Source organism: Caretta caretta, chromosome 4 (genome assembly GCF_965140235.1).
Source record: "Caretta caretta isolate rCarCar2 chromosome 4, rCarCar1.hap1, whole genome shotgun sequence".
Classification (NCBI taxonomy): domain Eukaryota; kingdom Metazoa; phylum Chordata; order Testudines; family Cheloniidae; genus Caretta; species Caretta caretta.
The window spans coordinates 71,059,894-71,076,240 of NC_134209.1; the positions used below are offsets into that span (position 1 = coordinate 71,059,894).

Below are 16,347 nucleotides of genomic sequence, written 5' to 3' on the forward strand. Positions count from 1 at the left end.
ACTTAGGTGAGTAAAAGGAAGCTGAGCTCTTCTGAAAATCTGGCTCCAGTTGTGGGTGCTGAGCATTTCTGGAAATCAGACTTTTTTTAAAATTTTTAAGATATTAGATAAGAATCAACTTATATCAATTAAATTATATTAATTATATATCTATAGGCTCGAAACTAACAACGCACTTAAGAATGTGCTGAATGTTTAAGTTCATGAGTAGTCCCATTGAAATTGAAATGCTATAGTGCTTTGCTGGATAAGGGCTATATTTTGTAAGCTGTTTGGGGCAGAGCTACCTTTATTATATATGTGTGTGGTTCCTAGCCCACTGGACCTCTAACCCCTGATCAGGACCTTTAAGTGCTGCAGTAAGAATGATAGGTATCCTGTAAGCATCATGTACTTGCCTCAATAGCCTTCCTGAGGTTTGATACTCATAGAACTGTATGTTGAAGTATACACTTTTCAAATACCCCATGACTGTACAACATAGCTTAGCATTGTGTATTATATGATTTTGATTCATATTTAATAAAATATTTCAAGAAGTCTAAGGCTTCCAAGAGAGCAGATAAGGAACTTGCTCTTTTGTGACATTTGACATTATTTTCCTCACCTCAGTTGGCTGGATGTGCACCTTTTCAGGTGTTTCGAAAGGTTAATGATTTTTAGGAAAATATTAAATTCACGTAATTTGAAGAAGAGTGATTTTCAGGATTTATATATTTAAACTATGCCATCAGACATGTGGGGTATGTGTAACATGTAGATAAGGTCTCCATGTAGATGTTGCTCAACTGGGGAATTTGTTCAGGCACATAGTGAACAAAGAGATTAAATATTAACAGAGGAACGATAACTCTTCTTTCTGGTTAGACCTATCATTAGGAAGCCAGGAGACTTCAGACTCTCTGGTATATATATGAACACAAAGTGCCTTTCACTGTCAGTACTTTCAGCAGGGGAAGGTTACCAAGCTGTTTAAGCAAGCCAGCATCATGAAACTGTTATTGCTGTGTCTGTTCTGTGTTTCCATAAGTAAATCCACGGCGTCTACAGATTATGATGATGAGGTTGTAGTAGTGATGACAATAATTAATAATAACAATAGTAACGCTTAATCTTACTTAGTTGTATGTATGACTTTATGCGCTTTTTAATTTAGTTAAATTACAAAAATAAAATGTTAAATTATCTCAAGAACATATTCATCCTCAACTTAAGGTGTTCAAGGAAAATTGTAATAATTTTTTTCTCATATGAGTAACAGCAAACTGTAGGGTTTTTTCCCCCTGTTTTCTGATGTATTTTCCTTCTCTTCCCTCTCGCTCTCTTTGTAGGAAAGTGACCACCGTTTCAAGGTAAGATTGGATTTAATTACATGTTCAGACATATTCAAGTAAGGATGTTTATTTAGCAATTTTAACATTTATTTAAGAGCATGAGAAACAAACTCTGCGTAAGTAAAAGAGTAGCAAAATGTGTGTTAAATAATGCCTTGAAGTCAATATGAGTATTTCCATTGGTTCAGTGGGTTTTGAATCAGGCTCTAAATGAGCAACAAAAGGAAGGAACTGATTCCCAGTTCATATTGCACTGGAGTTTGAAAGAGAGAGGTAACATTCTGCAATAGAATTAAAAAACAACAACAAACAAACAAAAAAATCCACCAAGGCCAGTCTAAAATTAAGGCATAAAAATGTTTATAGCTGGTATATTAATTTTGCTTAAGGAAAGAAATTTAAGAAAAGTCAATATTTGATTTAAATTTGGATTTTTTAAAAAATCTTGTACAAATCCCTAAACAAATGAATACCAGGTTCAAAAATGATAAATTATTTCATATGTGGCATAATTGGGTCTATAAATTGAATATGTTTCTGATATATTATTTTACCAAATAACTTTGCAGCCATTTTCTAACGTACACACTGCTTATTTCTGATGTTTCTAAGAGTTTGATCTTGCAGCCATTGCACACATGGGTCTTACTTGTGAGAGTAGTCTCATTGACCTCACTGGGCTACTCACAGTGAGGGTGTGAAGGATCAGATCCAAAATCCTGAATTTTTTGGTCTAGCCTATTTCCCTTATCCCTTATAGATTGTTAGTCATATAAATGCCTAATTCTTTTTTGAATCCTACTAATAACTTGAAGCTCTATGTCCAGTGGCTATGAGTTGTGCAAAACAATCTATTTCTTTTTATCAGATTTAATTTTCTTGCTATTTATTTTTTCTGAACCTTTTCTATTTTTGCTATTTCTGTTTTGAGATGGGGGGCTAGTACTACAAGGGGGTTACAATATTTTCAGTATTAGTTTCAATTTCCTCTTTTAACTTTCCTAACAATTTGTTCGGTTTTTTAATGCCAGAGTACATTGAACAGATGTTTTCATTCAGCTACTCACAATGATACTCAGGTCTTTTTCCTGGATGGAATTAGTGTATTTCTTGTGATTAAAATGTGAGAGATAGAGGGCAAAATGACACCTAAAATATGCCAATAAATTGATTTATGTTATTTTTATATTTTATACAGTTGATGTACCTGCTTTTAAAATAATGCTCCTTATTATAAAGGGTTTTTTCTCCTTCTGGCTTTGTGTAGGCTGATGGCGTAAGAGTGGATGCTCGAGGTCACAGACCAGTAGATAGAAGACGGGAGTCAGCTCCAACTCTCAGACCAGCTCCTCCTCCCATTAGTAAAGGTGGATATCAGGCTCGTCCAACAAAACCACCCACTTGGGCCCAGAAGAAAGAAAAAACCGTTTATCCTGATGCTGGAGGCTGCAGGCATGCATCAGATGAGCTAGTAGGTGTAATTGCAGTGGAGACAGATGCACTTAATAGTAATAGTATCCCTGCTTTCAGAAATGTACTAAACCTCACAAAGGTACATTCTGCAGCTCAGCCCGAATCTTGTGCTTGGAATGTTCAGTAGCATTCAGGTGATTACAGTGAATTCGATGCACTTCGCTTTCTAGTGTTTTGATGATACCCCTCCAGAAACATTACAGTCATCACTCTTTTTTCAGAACTCATCTTTTTAAACTGTTGTGCCCTTTAATATTTTTCTCTTTCTTTAACAGCTGTGAAGAACAGACAGTTTTCTTAATCAATCAAACACCAAGAAGTGACCATTGTAGTTCACTGACAGCTCAACTCTGCTCTCTCTTGCTTATGTTGAGTAGTACCTGATTGAGCAAGTAGTCTTGTTGATTTCATGGGATTACTTGTTGAGTCAGATCCTACTTATGATGAGCAGGGAGGCAGAACTGAGCCCTGAATGATGAATGTAAATAATTATGAGCTAGATTGTGGCCCCCCCCCATCACTTACATGGCTGTGCTTTGGGAGGGAAGAAATAAGGAGCCTCTCTTCTCACTCTTCATGGCCTGCAAAAGGGCTGGCTAGAAGTGCAAGACCTGTGGTTGAGGAGGCATAGGGACTGCAACTGAGATGCTGCCCTCCACTTGGGGAGCCACTCACTGGAGAGGTGTAGTGGAGTAGGCGGAGCCAACGGTTCACTCCCCCCTCCCCCACTGATTCATTACCCTAGAAATGAAAGGAACGAAGACAGAAATATGTATCTTTATCTTTAGGCATTCCTAATTGAAAGAAAGATATAGCACAGCTCTGCTTTAACATATTAATACATTATCCAGGGTATCTTCACTATCAAACATTTTTGCATCTATCCTGTGCTGCATGGCTCTGTCCAGCTGTCCAGTATTAAAAGGAATCCCCCACATTTTAAATTCTTCAAACATTCATTACATTCACCTGTCAGTCTTTATCCCAAGCTCCCTCAGGTGGGTAATGTCTGCAAAAACAAGTAGTATGTCTAGTAGTATGCTAACTTCCCTATACTGAACCAGTAGTGCATCACATTACCTCAGTTTTGGTCTCCAGTAAAAAGCATACGTTGTGACCATACTGCTAGGCATCTTAGTATCTGAGAACTTATTACTTCTAACTAGAGATGACGCAAACAAGTTTGTTAAAGTTCAGTTAATCAGAAACACAGGATTATTTTGGAGGCCTTTAGTGGGTTGGGTACTTTCGGTCTCATACTGCTTCGAAATTTGGTGCTTTTGTATTTTCTTCATCCATTTTGGTACATTTTCATCCTTAAGAGGAATAGTGACTGATGCTATAATAACATTTTCATCCTTAAGAGGGATAGTAACTGATGTTAGCGCCAGCTTCCTGCGGAGATAATTTTTTAAATCTTTTTGTGTATGGCTGTCTCACATGAAAGATACTCATAGCTTATGTACCAGAATAAAGTTAATACTTAATTCTGTGATTATGGGGGGAATATCTCTCAATATTTTTGGGTACCTGATAGGGCTGTAGTGCTTGATGAGTCATAATTTTGTAGCTGCAGATGGTTCAACTATGAACAGTTGATAGTCCAGAAAAATTAGCCAAAAGCATGTGGTGGATCACAGATATTAGGGGGTTCCCTCCTCCCAGAACTTTAATGAGTTATCAGAAGGGATCCCCAACTGGAGCTTGAGCCTGTTTTCTCCATTTAAGATGGCAGTTTTTTCTCCAATAAATTGAATGTCTGAAGTATTTTGAGACCATATTGAGGCAACTAAATACATGGCTTAGAGGTGCTAGATGCTCAGCATGTTTGAAAATCTGGTTACTTGTTTAGGTGCTGAAATATGAGATTGGGAACCTAACTTTAGGCACCCAGTTTTATAAATCTTGGCCCCAATCTACAGCACTTGTAATTGACTCTTTCCCCTTTCCGCTTTTTTAGGGAGTGTTGTGTCCAACCGGGTGTGAGCTGCAAACTGCAATGGTAAAACAGGAAAAAAGTGTGAAATCCGACATTTGGGACCTAAAGAACAAAGTAGATAAACAGTCTGAAACCTCTTCAATATTCTATGAGTATATGACTACACTAGAAGATAAATTGGCAAGAAGACAGAAACAAATAAAAGGTACATTATTGTTATTCATCATTGCAGTAAATCAGTATTACAGACAAATTTGCATTGCTACAAGTACTAAATATATAGGGCTTATTAAAAAAGGTTACAGATAGGAGCATCAGTCTAAGTAGCTAGGTGTCACAAGTCCATAAAACTATATCTAAAAAATCCTACCTGAGGACCTGATCCTGCTTTTGTTGCATTGGTCCCCTAGGCCTGTGTCTACCCAGCAATGAAATATCTGCAGTTGGCCCAGGTCAGCTGACTTGGGATTGCAGAGCTCGGGCTGCGGCACTGTAAAATTGCTGGGCTCCAGCCTGAGCCTGAACGTCTACCCAGCTATTTTTAGTCCCGCAGCCTAAGCCCTGTGAACCCAAGTCAGCTGATCAAGGCCAGCCACCGTCCTGCTGCAGGTCTTTTATTCCAGTGTAGACATGCCCTAGATGTCCCCAGCTCCTGGACAGCCATAATAAACTTCTGCGAGGGTGTTTACTACAGGTCCTTTGCAGGATATAATCACAGCAAGAAATTTGTCCATTTATATTGAGCCATAATACAAAGTATGTCCTTGTTACAGGAGCTAAAGCTCTTTGCACACTTTGAAATCAGGGAAGAGAGGGAAAGGACACACAGAGCACTCTTTTCATTTCTACAACAGAAGTAAAATCTCAAATAATACTGACTGGATCATGGTTTATAATTTGGATTAGAATATGCTAGTTGGAAAACATGTTGAAAATTGTGACAGTTGTTATACATTCTCTTTTCTAGACAATGAAAATGTAGTTTCTGAGTACAACACAGAGATAGAGCAGCACTATACGTACGTCAGAGAGAACATAGACAACAACATCCCATCTAGCCTCCGAGTCCTCCGTTCCATTGTGGATACCTTACAGAAAAAGATACAAAAACTGGAAAATGCTATAGCATCCCAAATGGACAATTGCCGCTCTTTGTGCATTGTTTCCTGTACTATCCCAGTGGTGTCAGGCAAAGGTAACTCATTTAGGGGTATAGAAATCTCTCCCTTATATCATTGTACAACTGGACAGATGCATTATGGGCACAAGTTCACATTCCTCCGAAGCATATGACACCAGTCACTACTTCTGCCCAGAGTTGATGGACCACTGACCTGATCCAGTATGGAAAATCATATATATATTACCTGTCTTATTTATTTATTGTGCGTGGGATTTTCAAAGGCACCTAAGTGATTTAGGAGCAGAAGTCCCACTGACTTTCAAAAAGGCATTGTGCGTCAGTGGGACCTGTGCTCCTAAGTCACTAAGGAGTTTTTGAAAATCTCATCTTATAAGGGATAGTGGGACAATACAGGTATATTATTCTTTCTTTCGTGATTCCCTTCTATGTCATTTTAATTTATAATTTAAATCAAAGTGAAATCGAGCAGAATTAGATGTTTGTAAGATATTCCTGTATAATTAGCATACAGAAAGCTATTCTGTTAATTATTGTCTTTATGCAGAGGATTGTTCTACTAGAATTTCATAGATCCCTCAGAAACATAAACTGTTGATTTATGATTGCAGAATGTGAAGACATTATCAGAAAAGGAGGTGATTCATCTGAAATGTACCTCATTCAGCCTGATGCTTTCTTCAGACCATACAAGGTTTACTGTGATATGACCACAGCAAAAGGAGGTAAGTGTGAGATAAACTATAGTGCTTTGATAGGGATAACTATAAATATTCACAAAACTGAATTTGCACTGGTCCTGTATTTCTTTGCATTTGTGCTCATCTGAGATTATAACTTTTGGCACTAATTATTAGTTAATCTAAAGCAATTGTTCTCATGCTATGGCTTGTGAATCATTGCAAAATGTCATCTACAGAAAGTTTTGAGAACTATGTGCTGAGGGATCTGAGTGCTGGAGTGGAAGGTGGCCCATACATAGTAGGATCTTTCTCTAATAAAGTTGAGAAAGAATTGTTGTATAGTCACTGACTTGGCTTGGTAGATGAAATTTTGAATCATTGTATATCTTACTGTGGCTAGATTGAAGTGCCATATCACAGCTGTGCTCAGGAGCAAGAAGGGAGTGTGACTGCCCCCACCTCCACATCCTCCAGGTTGGCTTTGTTAGGCCTTCCTGGAGCTTGGGTCCAGGCCCTGTGCAGAATGCAAGGACTGAGCCCCAGATGCTCCCAATTTGAACCAAGTGGAAGGGAATGAGCAGATAGGGGAGGTTTGGCTCCTTCCCCACCCTGCCCTATTCACTGGCCAGAGGAGTTGGCTGGGTGCATGGAGGGGAGTAACTTGCATGCTTTCAAGGCCTGCAATGTATTAAAACCTCCAGTGATGGAGATTCCACAACCTCACTGGGTAATTTGTTCCTAACTGTAAGGATAGTTGAGCACTGGAACAAATTACCTAAAGAGATTGTGCAATCTCTGGCACTGGAGGTTAAGAATAGGTTAGACAAATACCTGTCGGGGATGGTCGAGACCAGTGATACTCAGAGTGAGGCTCATAAGCCGCAAATGGCTCTTTAATGTGTCTCCTACGCTTTTTGCAGCACATGATATGAAAACACTGTGTGATTTAATTATTAACCAATCTAAGTTATTAACCAATCAGGATGCTTTTACTATGTTATTAACCAATTGTGGTTGATAAAATAATAATATGTGATCAGTCATTTTGCTGTGAGAATAACATAGATATAAACTGAATATTTCCCCTGTCATACTGTTTAAATATGAACATACAGTACTATAGTGAATGAAACAATGAATTCACATACCGTGGTTCTTTTAGGTAATGTTGATCACTAATTTGGCTCCTGAACCACTGAGGTCTGAGTATTACTGGTCTAGAGAATACTTAGTCCTACCTCAGTGCAGGGGACTGGACTAGATGATCTACTGAGATCCATTCTAGTTCCACATTCCTATGATTCTGTGATTCTACTTCTTCCCTCTGTGCCCCAAGCAAGAGGGGAAAATGGGAATAACTGTGCCTCTAAGACTTTCTCTGCCTCCCAGTGCTCCTCCTGGGGCAGCACAGCTCCCTGTCACCCGTAACTCACAACCAAGTAAATATCTAGCCAAGTATGAAAACATTACAAGCATTCTTTGCTTCTGACATGGAGATAGGCATTCAGGGCAGGACAGTAGTTTAACTGTTTATAGATTATTTCAGAGAGTGCACACTCCAAAGATTGCACTCTTGCTTCATTAGTGCTGTGATCACATCTGTAATAAGGGACCAAACATGTCCCTTTGGTCTGTCTCTTCCAGTCTTACTCACAGTATATGGTACTACTCAATGTGAGTAGGGGTGGTAGAACTAGGCCCTTACATGCTGGGATCCTCCCACCTTGCAGGGTCCTAGAGCCCGAGCCCAGAAGTCTACACAGCAATGAAACAGTCCCATGAGCCCGAGCTCTGCAATCCTGAGTCTGCTGTCACGTGCCAGCTATAGGTTTTTCTTTGCTGTATAGACATATCCGAAGGGTCCAGTCCTGCTCCAGTTTAAGTCAATGGCACAGCTCCCTCTAGTAGGGTTGACTGTCTCCTGAGAGCTCCCTTGTGGTGAGAGGTCACTCTGCAGTGCCCTGCCTCTGTTTTCCCCTATTTAGGACTCCTTACACAGACTCCATACGCTTTTTCTGTGATCAGAATACCCATTCTTTGTGTCTGGGTTTACTCACAGAATATAAACTAAAAATAAAACATACAGTCCCATATCAAAGTCCAACAGACAAACAGTTCTCTTCCTACTCCCAGGCCTTTCTGCCTAGGGAGGCCTTTCTGTTCCCTGCTTGCTCGGGTCTCTCCCAGGCCTCCCTTCCTGGAGAGCTTTGCAGCCCGTTTCTTTTTGTCCCCCTGCTTGCCCAGGATCTCTTTTGCCTTAGCTGCCTATTCCCAGCCCTTCCTAGCTGGAGTCTTAGTCCCAAATCCCAGGACTCTGCTGGAACCTGCTGCACTCCTAGCAGTATCTACTCTCCCGGAGTGAGCACCCATCCATCCACCCCCGTCACTGCAGCTTTCAGCTGCTCTTTCTAGGGTAATCACCTGATATCTCTTGAGTTGTGCCTCTTTCAGTAATCGGGGTTGGCTAGTCCCAGGCCCTCCAGCTCCTCTTACACACCCCCTGACACAAACAGAAGCCGGATTACATGCTAACACTATTTGTTCTCTTGTTAATTGCATTTTAATTCACATATTGTTGCCCCTGCAGGTTGGACTGTGATTCAGAACCGCCAGGATGGCAGCGTTGGCTTTGGGAGAACATGGGATGCATATAAAAAAGGATTTGGAAATATTGCAAAAAGTGGAGGGAAAAAATACTGTGATACTCCAGGTAAAATTCTGAATACAAACTTTAAAGCGCTTCTTTTATTAACACTTTTTTCTCAGGTTTCTTAAAACTGTCCACACTTGATTCAAAGGATGTTCATTAACTGTAGCAGATTTATGGGAAAATGGTAAAGTTGCCTTAAAACATATTCTGTAAGTGGGTTCACTGAGTTTCCTTTTATTGGTTGTCAGGTGAATATTGGCTTGGAAATGACAAAATCAGCCAGCTTACCAAAATGGGACCAACTGAAGTTTTAATTGAAATGGAGGACTGGAATGGTGAAAAGGTTTCAGCTCTTTATGGAGGATTCACCATACAAAATGAGGCAAACAAGTATCAGATATCAGTTAGTAACTATAGAGGCACGGCTGGCAATGCTCTTATGGATGGAGCTTCACAACTGTATGGCGAGAACAGAACAATGACAGTTCACAATGGCATGTTCTTCAGCACTTTTGACAGAGACAATGATGGATGGTATGTACTTGCATTAGCAATTTTTTTAAATATCAAAATAAAGCTATCAAATTGGAGATCTTACTGCTTTGTATGCATCTGGATATGGATTGTTCCACAGTCTTTTAGAATAGGCTAATATGTGCTAATTCTGCAAAATTTCACAATCTCTTAGGATAAATTTACTATCTGCTGGTCACCAGCCAAATGCATGCACTGCACCACTGAAGTATCCAAGAGCAGAATCTGGCCAAATGAAATGATAATTTAGACTAGAGCTGTACCAGAATCAAATACAAAGCACCTGCAGGCACACTGGAGTAGTGGGTTGAAGTTGTTCTAAGAATCACATCAGTGTCCACAGGCTGGCACCTTTGGACGGTGTATTATCATTCACAGTAACTCATGAGGTTATGGCCCCAATCTTACTGTCACTGAAGCCAAGGAAAATTTTGACACTGAAGTCAGTGGGAGCAGGATCATTGGGCTTCAGTCAGCGTGAGCCAAAAAGGAAGGAGATCCACTGCTGAAATTAGCAAAATATCCTGTTCTAAAGGATAAATTCTACCTAATCAAGAAAATAAAGAATTTCAATTGTTAGTGATAAAGTGCATAATTTAGAATCTCTTTGGCACTATATCGCTAAAATGCCTTCTAACCCTTTTACATAGTCATTTACTCTATTATAATATTTACTAATAGAGGAATTGCTTGTGTTGGCAAATCCATATGGTACGTCTTGTTCGGTACCATTAAATTACAATGATATTTGCATTAGAAACAACATATACAATATAACATACTGTAGGATCTTTGTGTGCCAGTTTTCTTAGTTTTTAATTAAATTCAATAGGTGAATCCTTATTATTGTGCATGGCCTTATGCAGTGAGTACCAGTGGCAGCTGTACAATATTTGATGTGGTAGTTCTCTTTTCTACCACTATCTTTTTCAGATGTAGACATGCAGAAAAATTGTGCATTGGAGTGATCTATCATAAGCACTTTTTCACTTTGTCATTTTTAAAATGTGTGCCATTTTTTATGCTTATCAGAATGAGGAATCAAATATAGTGCAAATTTTCCTGTGCAATTCTACCAATGCACCTCCAGCATCCCTGTTATATAAATCTTTGACTTCTCTGAAGCAGATTTTTCTAATTCTCTGGTAGCCTTATGGGGTGAACAAACATACAGTAGAGACTAGAATAAGATTGCCAGAATAATTCCTTCCAAAGTTGCATTTGAACCCAGGTATCCAGAAATGAAAGTCTAGTGCATGAACCCACTCTGACACCTTGTTTCTGTCCAGTCTCTTATTGAAACCAGGCCCCATATAAGTTTTAGTTAGGAATGTAATTAAGTCTATCCTGTGACCATTTACAGAACTGATAGGTATTAACTGATAAACTAAAGTGATCTTTCAAAAAAGATGCAGTATAATTGTATACAATTTGTTTCCAAATTCTTTGGGATAATTTCTTAAAACAGGAGATTGCCTAATGGGGTGGTCTCTTGTTCAAGATTCATTGTAGATGGATGTTTCTTCTGAGCCTAGTCTTTTCATTATCAATTCTTTGGCTGTTGGGGCTCAGACCATATGCTATTATGCATAAAACATTCCTATATGAAGTGTCTAGAACACACTCTAGATGATCAATCATATGTGGAAAGTTCAGAGATAACTTTTACTACATCTTGAGGATCAGAAAACACAGATTCATACACACACTCATGTAAACAGAAATAAGAATATAAGATATAAGAATGGCCCTACTGGGTCAGACCAAAGGTCCATCTAGCCCAGTATCTTGTCTTCTGACAGTGGCCAATGCCAGGTGCCCCAGAGGGAATGAACAGAACAGGTAATCATCAAGTGATCCATCCCCTGTTTCTCATTCCCAGCTTCTGGCAAACAGAGGCTAGGGACACCATCCCTGCTCATCCTGGCTAATAGCCACTGATGGACCTATCCTCCATGAATTTATCTAGTTCTTTTTTGAACCCTGTTATGGTCTTGGCCTTCACAACATCCTCTGACAAGGAGTTCCACAGGTTGACTGTGCATTGTGTGAAGAAGTACTTCCTTTTATTTGTTTTAAACCAGCTGCCTATTAATTTCATTTAGTGACCCCTAGTTGTTGTGTTATGAGAAGTAGTAAACAACACTTCCTTATCTACTTTCTCCACACCAGTCATGATTTTATAGACCTCAGTCATATCTCCCATTGCTGACTCTTTTCCAAGCTGAAAAGTCCCAGTCTTATTAATCTCTCCTCATATGGAAGCCATTCCATGCCCCTAATCATTTTTGTTGACCTTTTCTGAAACTTTTCCAATTCCAATATATCTTTTTTGAGATGGGGCAACCACATCTGCACACATTATTCAAGATGTAGGAGTACCATGGGTTTATATAGAGGCAACATGATATTTTCTGTCCTATTATCTATCCCTTTCTTAATTATTCCCAGCATTCTGTTCGCTTTTTTGACTGCTGCTGCACATTGAGTGGATGTTTCAGAAAACTATCCACAATGACTCCAAGATTTCTTTCTTGTGTGATAACAGCTAATTTAGACCCCCATCATTTTATATGTATAGTTGGGATTATGTTTTCCAATGTGCTTTGCATTTATCAACATTAAATTTCATCTGCCATTTTGTTGCCCAGTGACCCAGTTTTGAGAGATCCATTTGTAGCTCTTCACAGCCTGCCTGGGTCTTAACTATCTTTAGTAATTTTGTATTTTGTAAAATTTTGCATTCTGTAAAAATGTATTGTATTGATTAGCTACAGTGCCACTATTAACTATGTGTTTCTCTCCTCTCACCCCCCCCCATACCTTGTAGGGTTCATGCAGATCCAAGAAAACAGTGTTCTAAAGAAGATGGTGGTGGTTGGTGGTACAATCGATGCCATTCAGCCAATCCCAATGGCAGATACTATTGGGGAGGGCAGTACACATGGGATATGGCAAAACACGGCACAGATGATGGAGTTGTATGGATGAACTGGAAAGGGTCATGGTATTCATTGAAGAAGATGAGTATGAAGATTAGACCATTCTTTCCACAATAATCATCATTAAAATGAACATCATATGTTTTCATGACCATATCGAAGTTAACTTCTTTTAGTGCATGATATTTGATTTTGCCTTTACATAAGAGAATCAAAAATACCAAAGTTTATATGTCTGACTATATTGTGACTTGAATTGGAGAAGTCATGCTGAATACAACCCTATGTCTGACCCATTAAAAAAAACTTGCAAGTGTCTTTTGTACCATTTGTACTTGATCCCAAGATGGAAGTAACTGAAAATATCAATTCCTTTTGCTTATAAAACAATTCAAAATCAGATATGAGGAGAGAGAGAATTATTTAGCTTCACTGAAAATGTTTAAAGTAACTAAAATCTTAAACCAAAAGTGTCTTATAAATTATACTTATTTATATGTTACCAGTGAATAAGCAAATGTGTTCAAATAGGTGGCAGAAGATATATTAATGTTCATTAAATATTTTCTACTACTGCAGAAGAATGTATTCTTATTCAGAAAAATGCACAAAGTAGCACAAAACAAAGTTATTTCCTTGACCAACACAGGCTATAGGGATCTAGTGACATTTCACTCTGCACCCCTCTCTTCCCTTCAGGACCAGTCCCAGAATCAAACCTCCCTCCTGCAGGCCTCTCTCAGCCCTCTATAAGTATCACCTGACCCCTTCCCAGCTGGGTCTGATAATTGGACAGAGCTGCCTGGCCTCAGGCCCCTAGCCCATAGAGGGGCAGACTGCTCTGTTACAGCCTCCATAGGGAGGCAGAAACCCCCTTTCTATGGCCACAGGTTCCTGTCCACACCTGATCATGGAGGGGACCTCAGTCCTTCAGCAAAACCTCCACTGATGTTAAGCAAAGAAGGTTAGTGTGACAAGAACTGAGTGAGGACTACAAGAGTGTGTCCATGATTACCTCTTTGTCAGTACCTAAAGATATTGTTACAATACATGCTAAACCATGTGATTAGAAGCAGGGAGAGTCCAGTCACACTCTCAGTTATCAGTCGCACAAAGAAAACTTATGCACAGTAAATATTTGTCGGTTAGCTTTAAATTTAAAGGTACACATCTCCACGATAAGCACAATGCATCCTTGTTACTCACAGGATGTAATTGTTCTTCCATTCAGATAAGCTTTTGATTAAATAAAATTCTTATCGGTATGTTGTTGTATAAAAAATAGCACATTTGTATATGAACCCTAGCTACACACTACAGGAAAGAAACATATGAAGAAAAAAATGTATCATTAAACCTAGCATGCTATTATGAACCATTCACACTGAGTATTCTGTTACTAGTCCTATTAAAGTCAATGGGATTCCTCTCACAGCAATGTACTCCTGAATATGAGTAAAAGTGGCAGAATCAGGCTCTAACAGACTGTAGAGGCTTTCAATCAAATGCTTTCCACACTCTGAATAAGGTTGTTTTGGGAACCTTGCTTTGGTGAGTTACAGCAATGTATCTTATTTTAAAACTGTAGTATTTATGGTGAGCTAGCCACCAGATGTGCCCGTTACTTTGGGGTATGCTCATTTATTAGGGTTACTCTTCGGGGGCGGGGGGGAGTTCTGTAATTCTATTAATGTACTGCGTATGTCACTTGTGTGTTCATATGGAGCTCTACTCCTTCCTTCTGCAAGTCCCCTCCCATTGGAGCTATCCTGGAGGACCTAGGTTCCCCAGGACTGGGTTCCTCTAGCCCTAGAACTAGATGAACACGTACACACAGACACACACACACACACTAACAGCGCAAGTCTGAGTGGACTGGGTCAATCGGCAGTCTCAAGCTGATCCCCTCATATGTCCCTGCACTCAATGGGCTGGGTTAAGCAGCACCTTCAAGCTGTCACTCTTATGTGCCCCTGGTCTCAATAGGCTGGGCTGAGCAGCACTTTCAGCTGCCCCGCCCCCATGTGCCACAGGTTTTAACACGTCCCTATCCCACTTTCATGTTACAATTGTACTGGCAGTAACCCACTTGATGAGCAAACCCCACAGTATTTTTGGGCACTACAGGGATCTTTAGCTTAGGTAAAAGAAGCGTTGCTGCAGAGTAAATGGGGGAAGCTAAAAACACAAAAGAGTAAAGTTCAGAGAGAGAGAGAGAAGCAACCAGCTTAATCATAAAAGTTATTTATTGAATAATAGTGATAACTACACAAGGAGGGCTAAACCAACATAACATACATTATTAAAGGTTAATACCTAAGGTAGAAAGGAAAACAGAGAGAGAGAAAGAGGGGGATCTCACCCACTCCATGAGGCTTGAACTGGTTGGGGTTCCCAGATGATGGTGGTAGCTCAGGGTCCTGAGTGCTGGAGACAGGCAGAGCCCCCAGCAAAATCAGTCAGGAGATGGAGTGCCAGTGGGACTGATGCATAGTTTGGATCTAAGCATCAGAACACATACTTGGGCATAGGTAGGGGTTTTTGTAGAGAAAATGCAATGGTTCAAGGGAGAACACTAGATTTGTTTGTGGAAAAACTGATAACTTAAAGGTTTTCTTCAGGCTAGACAAGGAGCTGATCCCTCTTGGTTCAGGGTGGTGTTTTCTTCCAGGGAGCTCACAATGCAACTAGGCTGTTTCAGTATTTTGGATATCAATCAAGTATTTAGTACTAGAATTGGTCTGTTAATTGCTGAGCTGGGTGTGTTCAGGAATAGGTTCATTAATATCTGGAGCAGAGATTCTCATGATGCAGTGTGTTCCTGCTTTTCTGATCCCAGGGTTCAGTGCGGTTCTCTGTTCTTCATTCTGTATGTAAATTGAGATGTCTCCCTGTCCCATCTTTCATGCAGATGAGGCTAGGGGAGTTGTCTCTGTTTTCCATTCTGTATGGTAATGGAGATGTCTTAATCTTGTCACCCTTGTCAGGAGGGTTCTAGGTGTGTCTCCCATCTGCCCTTCATTGCTCTCTGCAAGCCCTTTCTCTGATCAGTTTTGGTTCAAGAAGAGACTGGTGGTGGTGATGGGTATCTTTCATGTGTCGGACAGGCTAGATACTGTACCATGGTTCCCCAAAAACACAGAGCTGACTGGTATCAAGGGGCACAGAATGAGACTGTTCAATTGTTATCTACACAAATCTACTGGCCAAAACACACACAGAGAGGAAATAATACAGTACTATCCACGCTTTGCAGATGGGAAACTGAGGGACAGAACTCTTCAGATTTCATGTTTGACCTGAGCCAAGTCATTTAGATTTGCCACAGGTCAGACAGGAAATCTGAAGCAAACCAGGGGATTGAACCCACATTCCTGGAGTCCCAGTCCAGGGACTTCACCACAAAAGCAACCTTCCTCTCTAATTGAATTTCTCTTATGTTGGGGGTTTCTGACAGGCAAACACTGGATCCAACAATGCTATTTGTACAGTGACTTTCAAGAGCAATAATTGCATTTTAATTTAGTGGGTGTTTGTAAAGGATTGTAAAGGTTTTATAAATTGCTCATGTGACTTATGTGATGTCCTGCTTGTGAGTAAAGGATGTTTATGTGTTGGAAATGAGAAGATACTCTAAATTTTGTGGGTTTA

General features: G+C 39.8%; 1 protein-coding gene across 1 annotated transcript; it reads left to right on the forward strand.

The window, feature by feature from the left end:
* The first annotated feature begins 958 nt into the window (after nucleotides 1–958).
* On the forward strand, nucleotides 959–13,014 carry FGB (fibrinogen beta chain). Its single transcript, XM_048847440.2, has 9 exons — nucleotides 959–1,064; nucleotides 1,332–1,352; nucleotides 2,602–2,805; nucleotides 4,768–4,951; nucleotides 5,714–5,941; nucleotides 6,499–6,612; nucleotides 9,158–9,280; nucleotides 9,469–9,754; nucleotides 12,585–13,014. Exons 1-9 carry the CDS (start codon nucleotides 990–992, stop codon nucleotides 12,811–12,813), a joined length of 1,464 nt encoding a protein of 487 aa, XP_048703397.1. The 5' UTR covers nucleotides 959–989; the 3' UTR covers nucleotides 12,814–13,014.
* The last annotated feature ends 3,333 nt before the right edge of the window (nucleotides 13,015–16,347 follow it).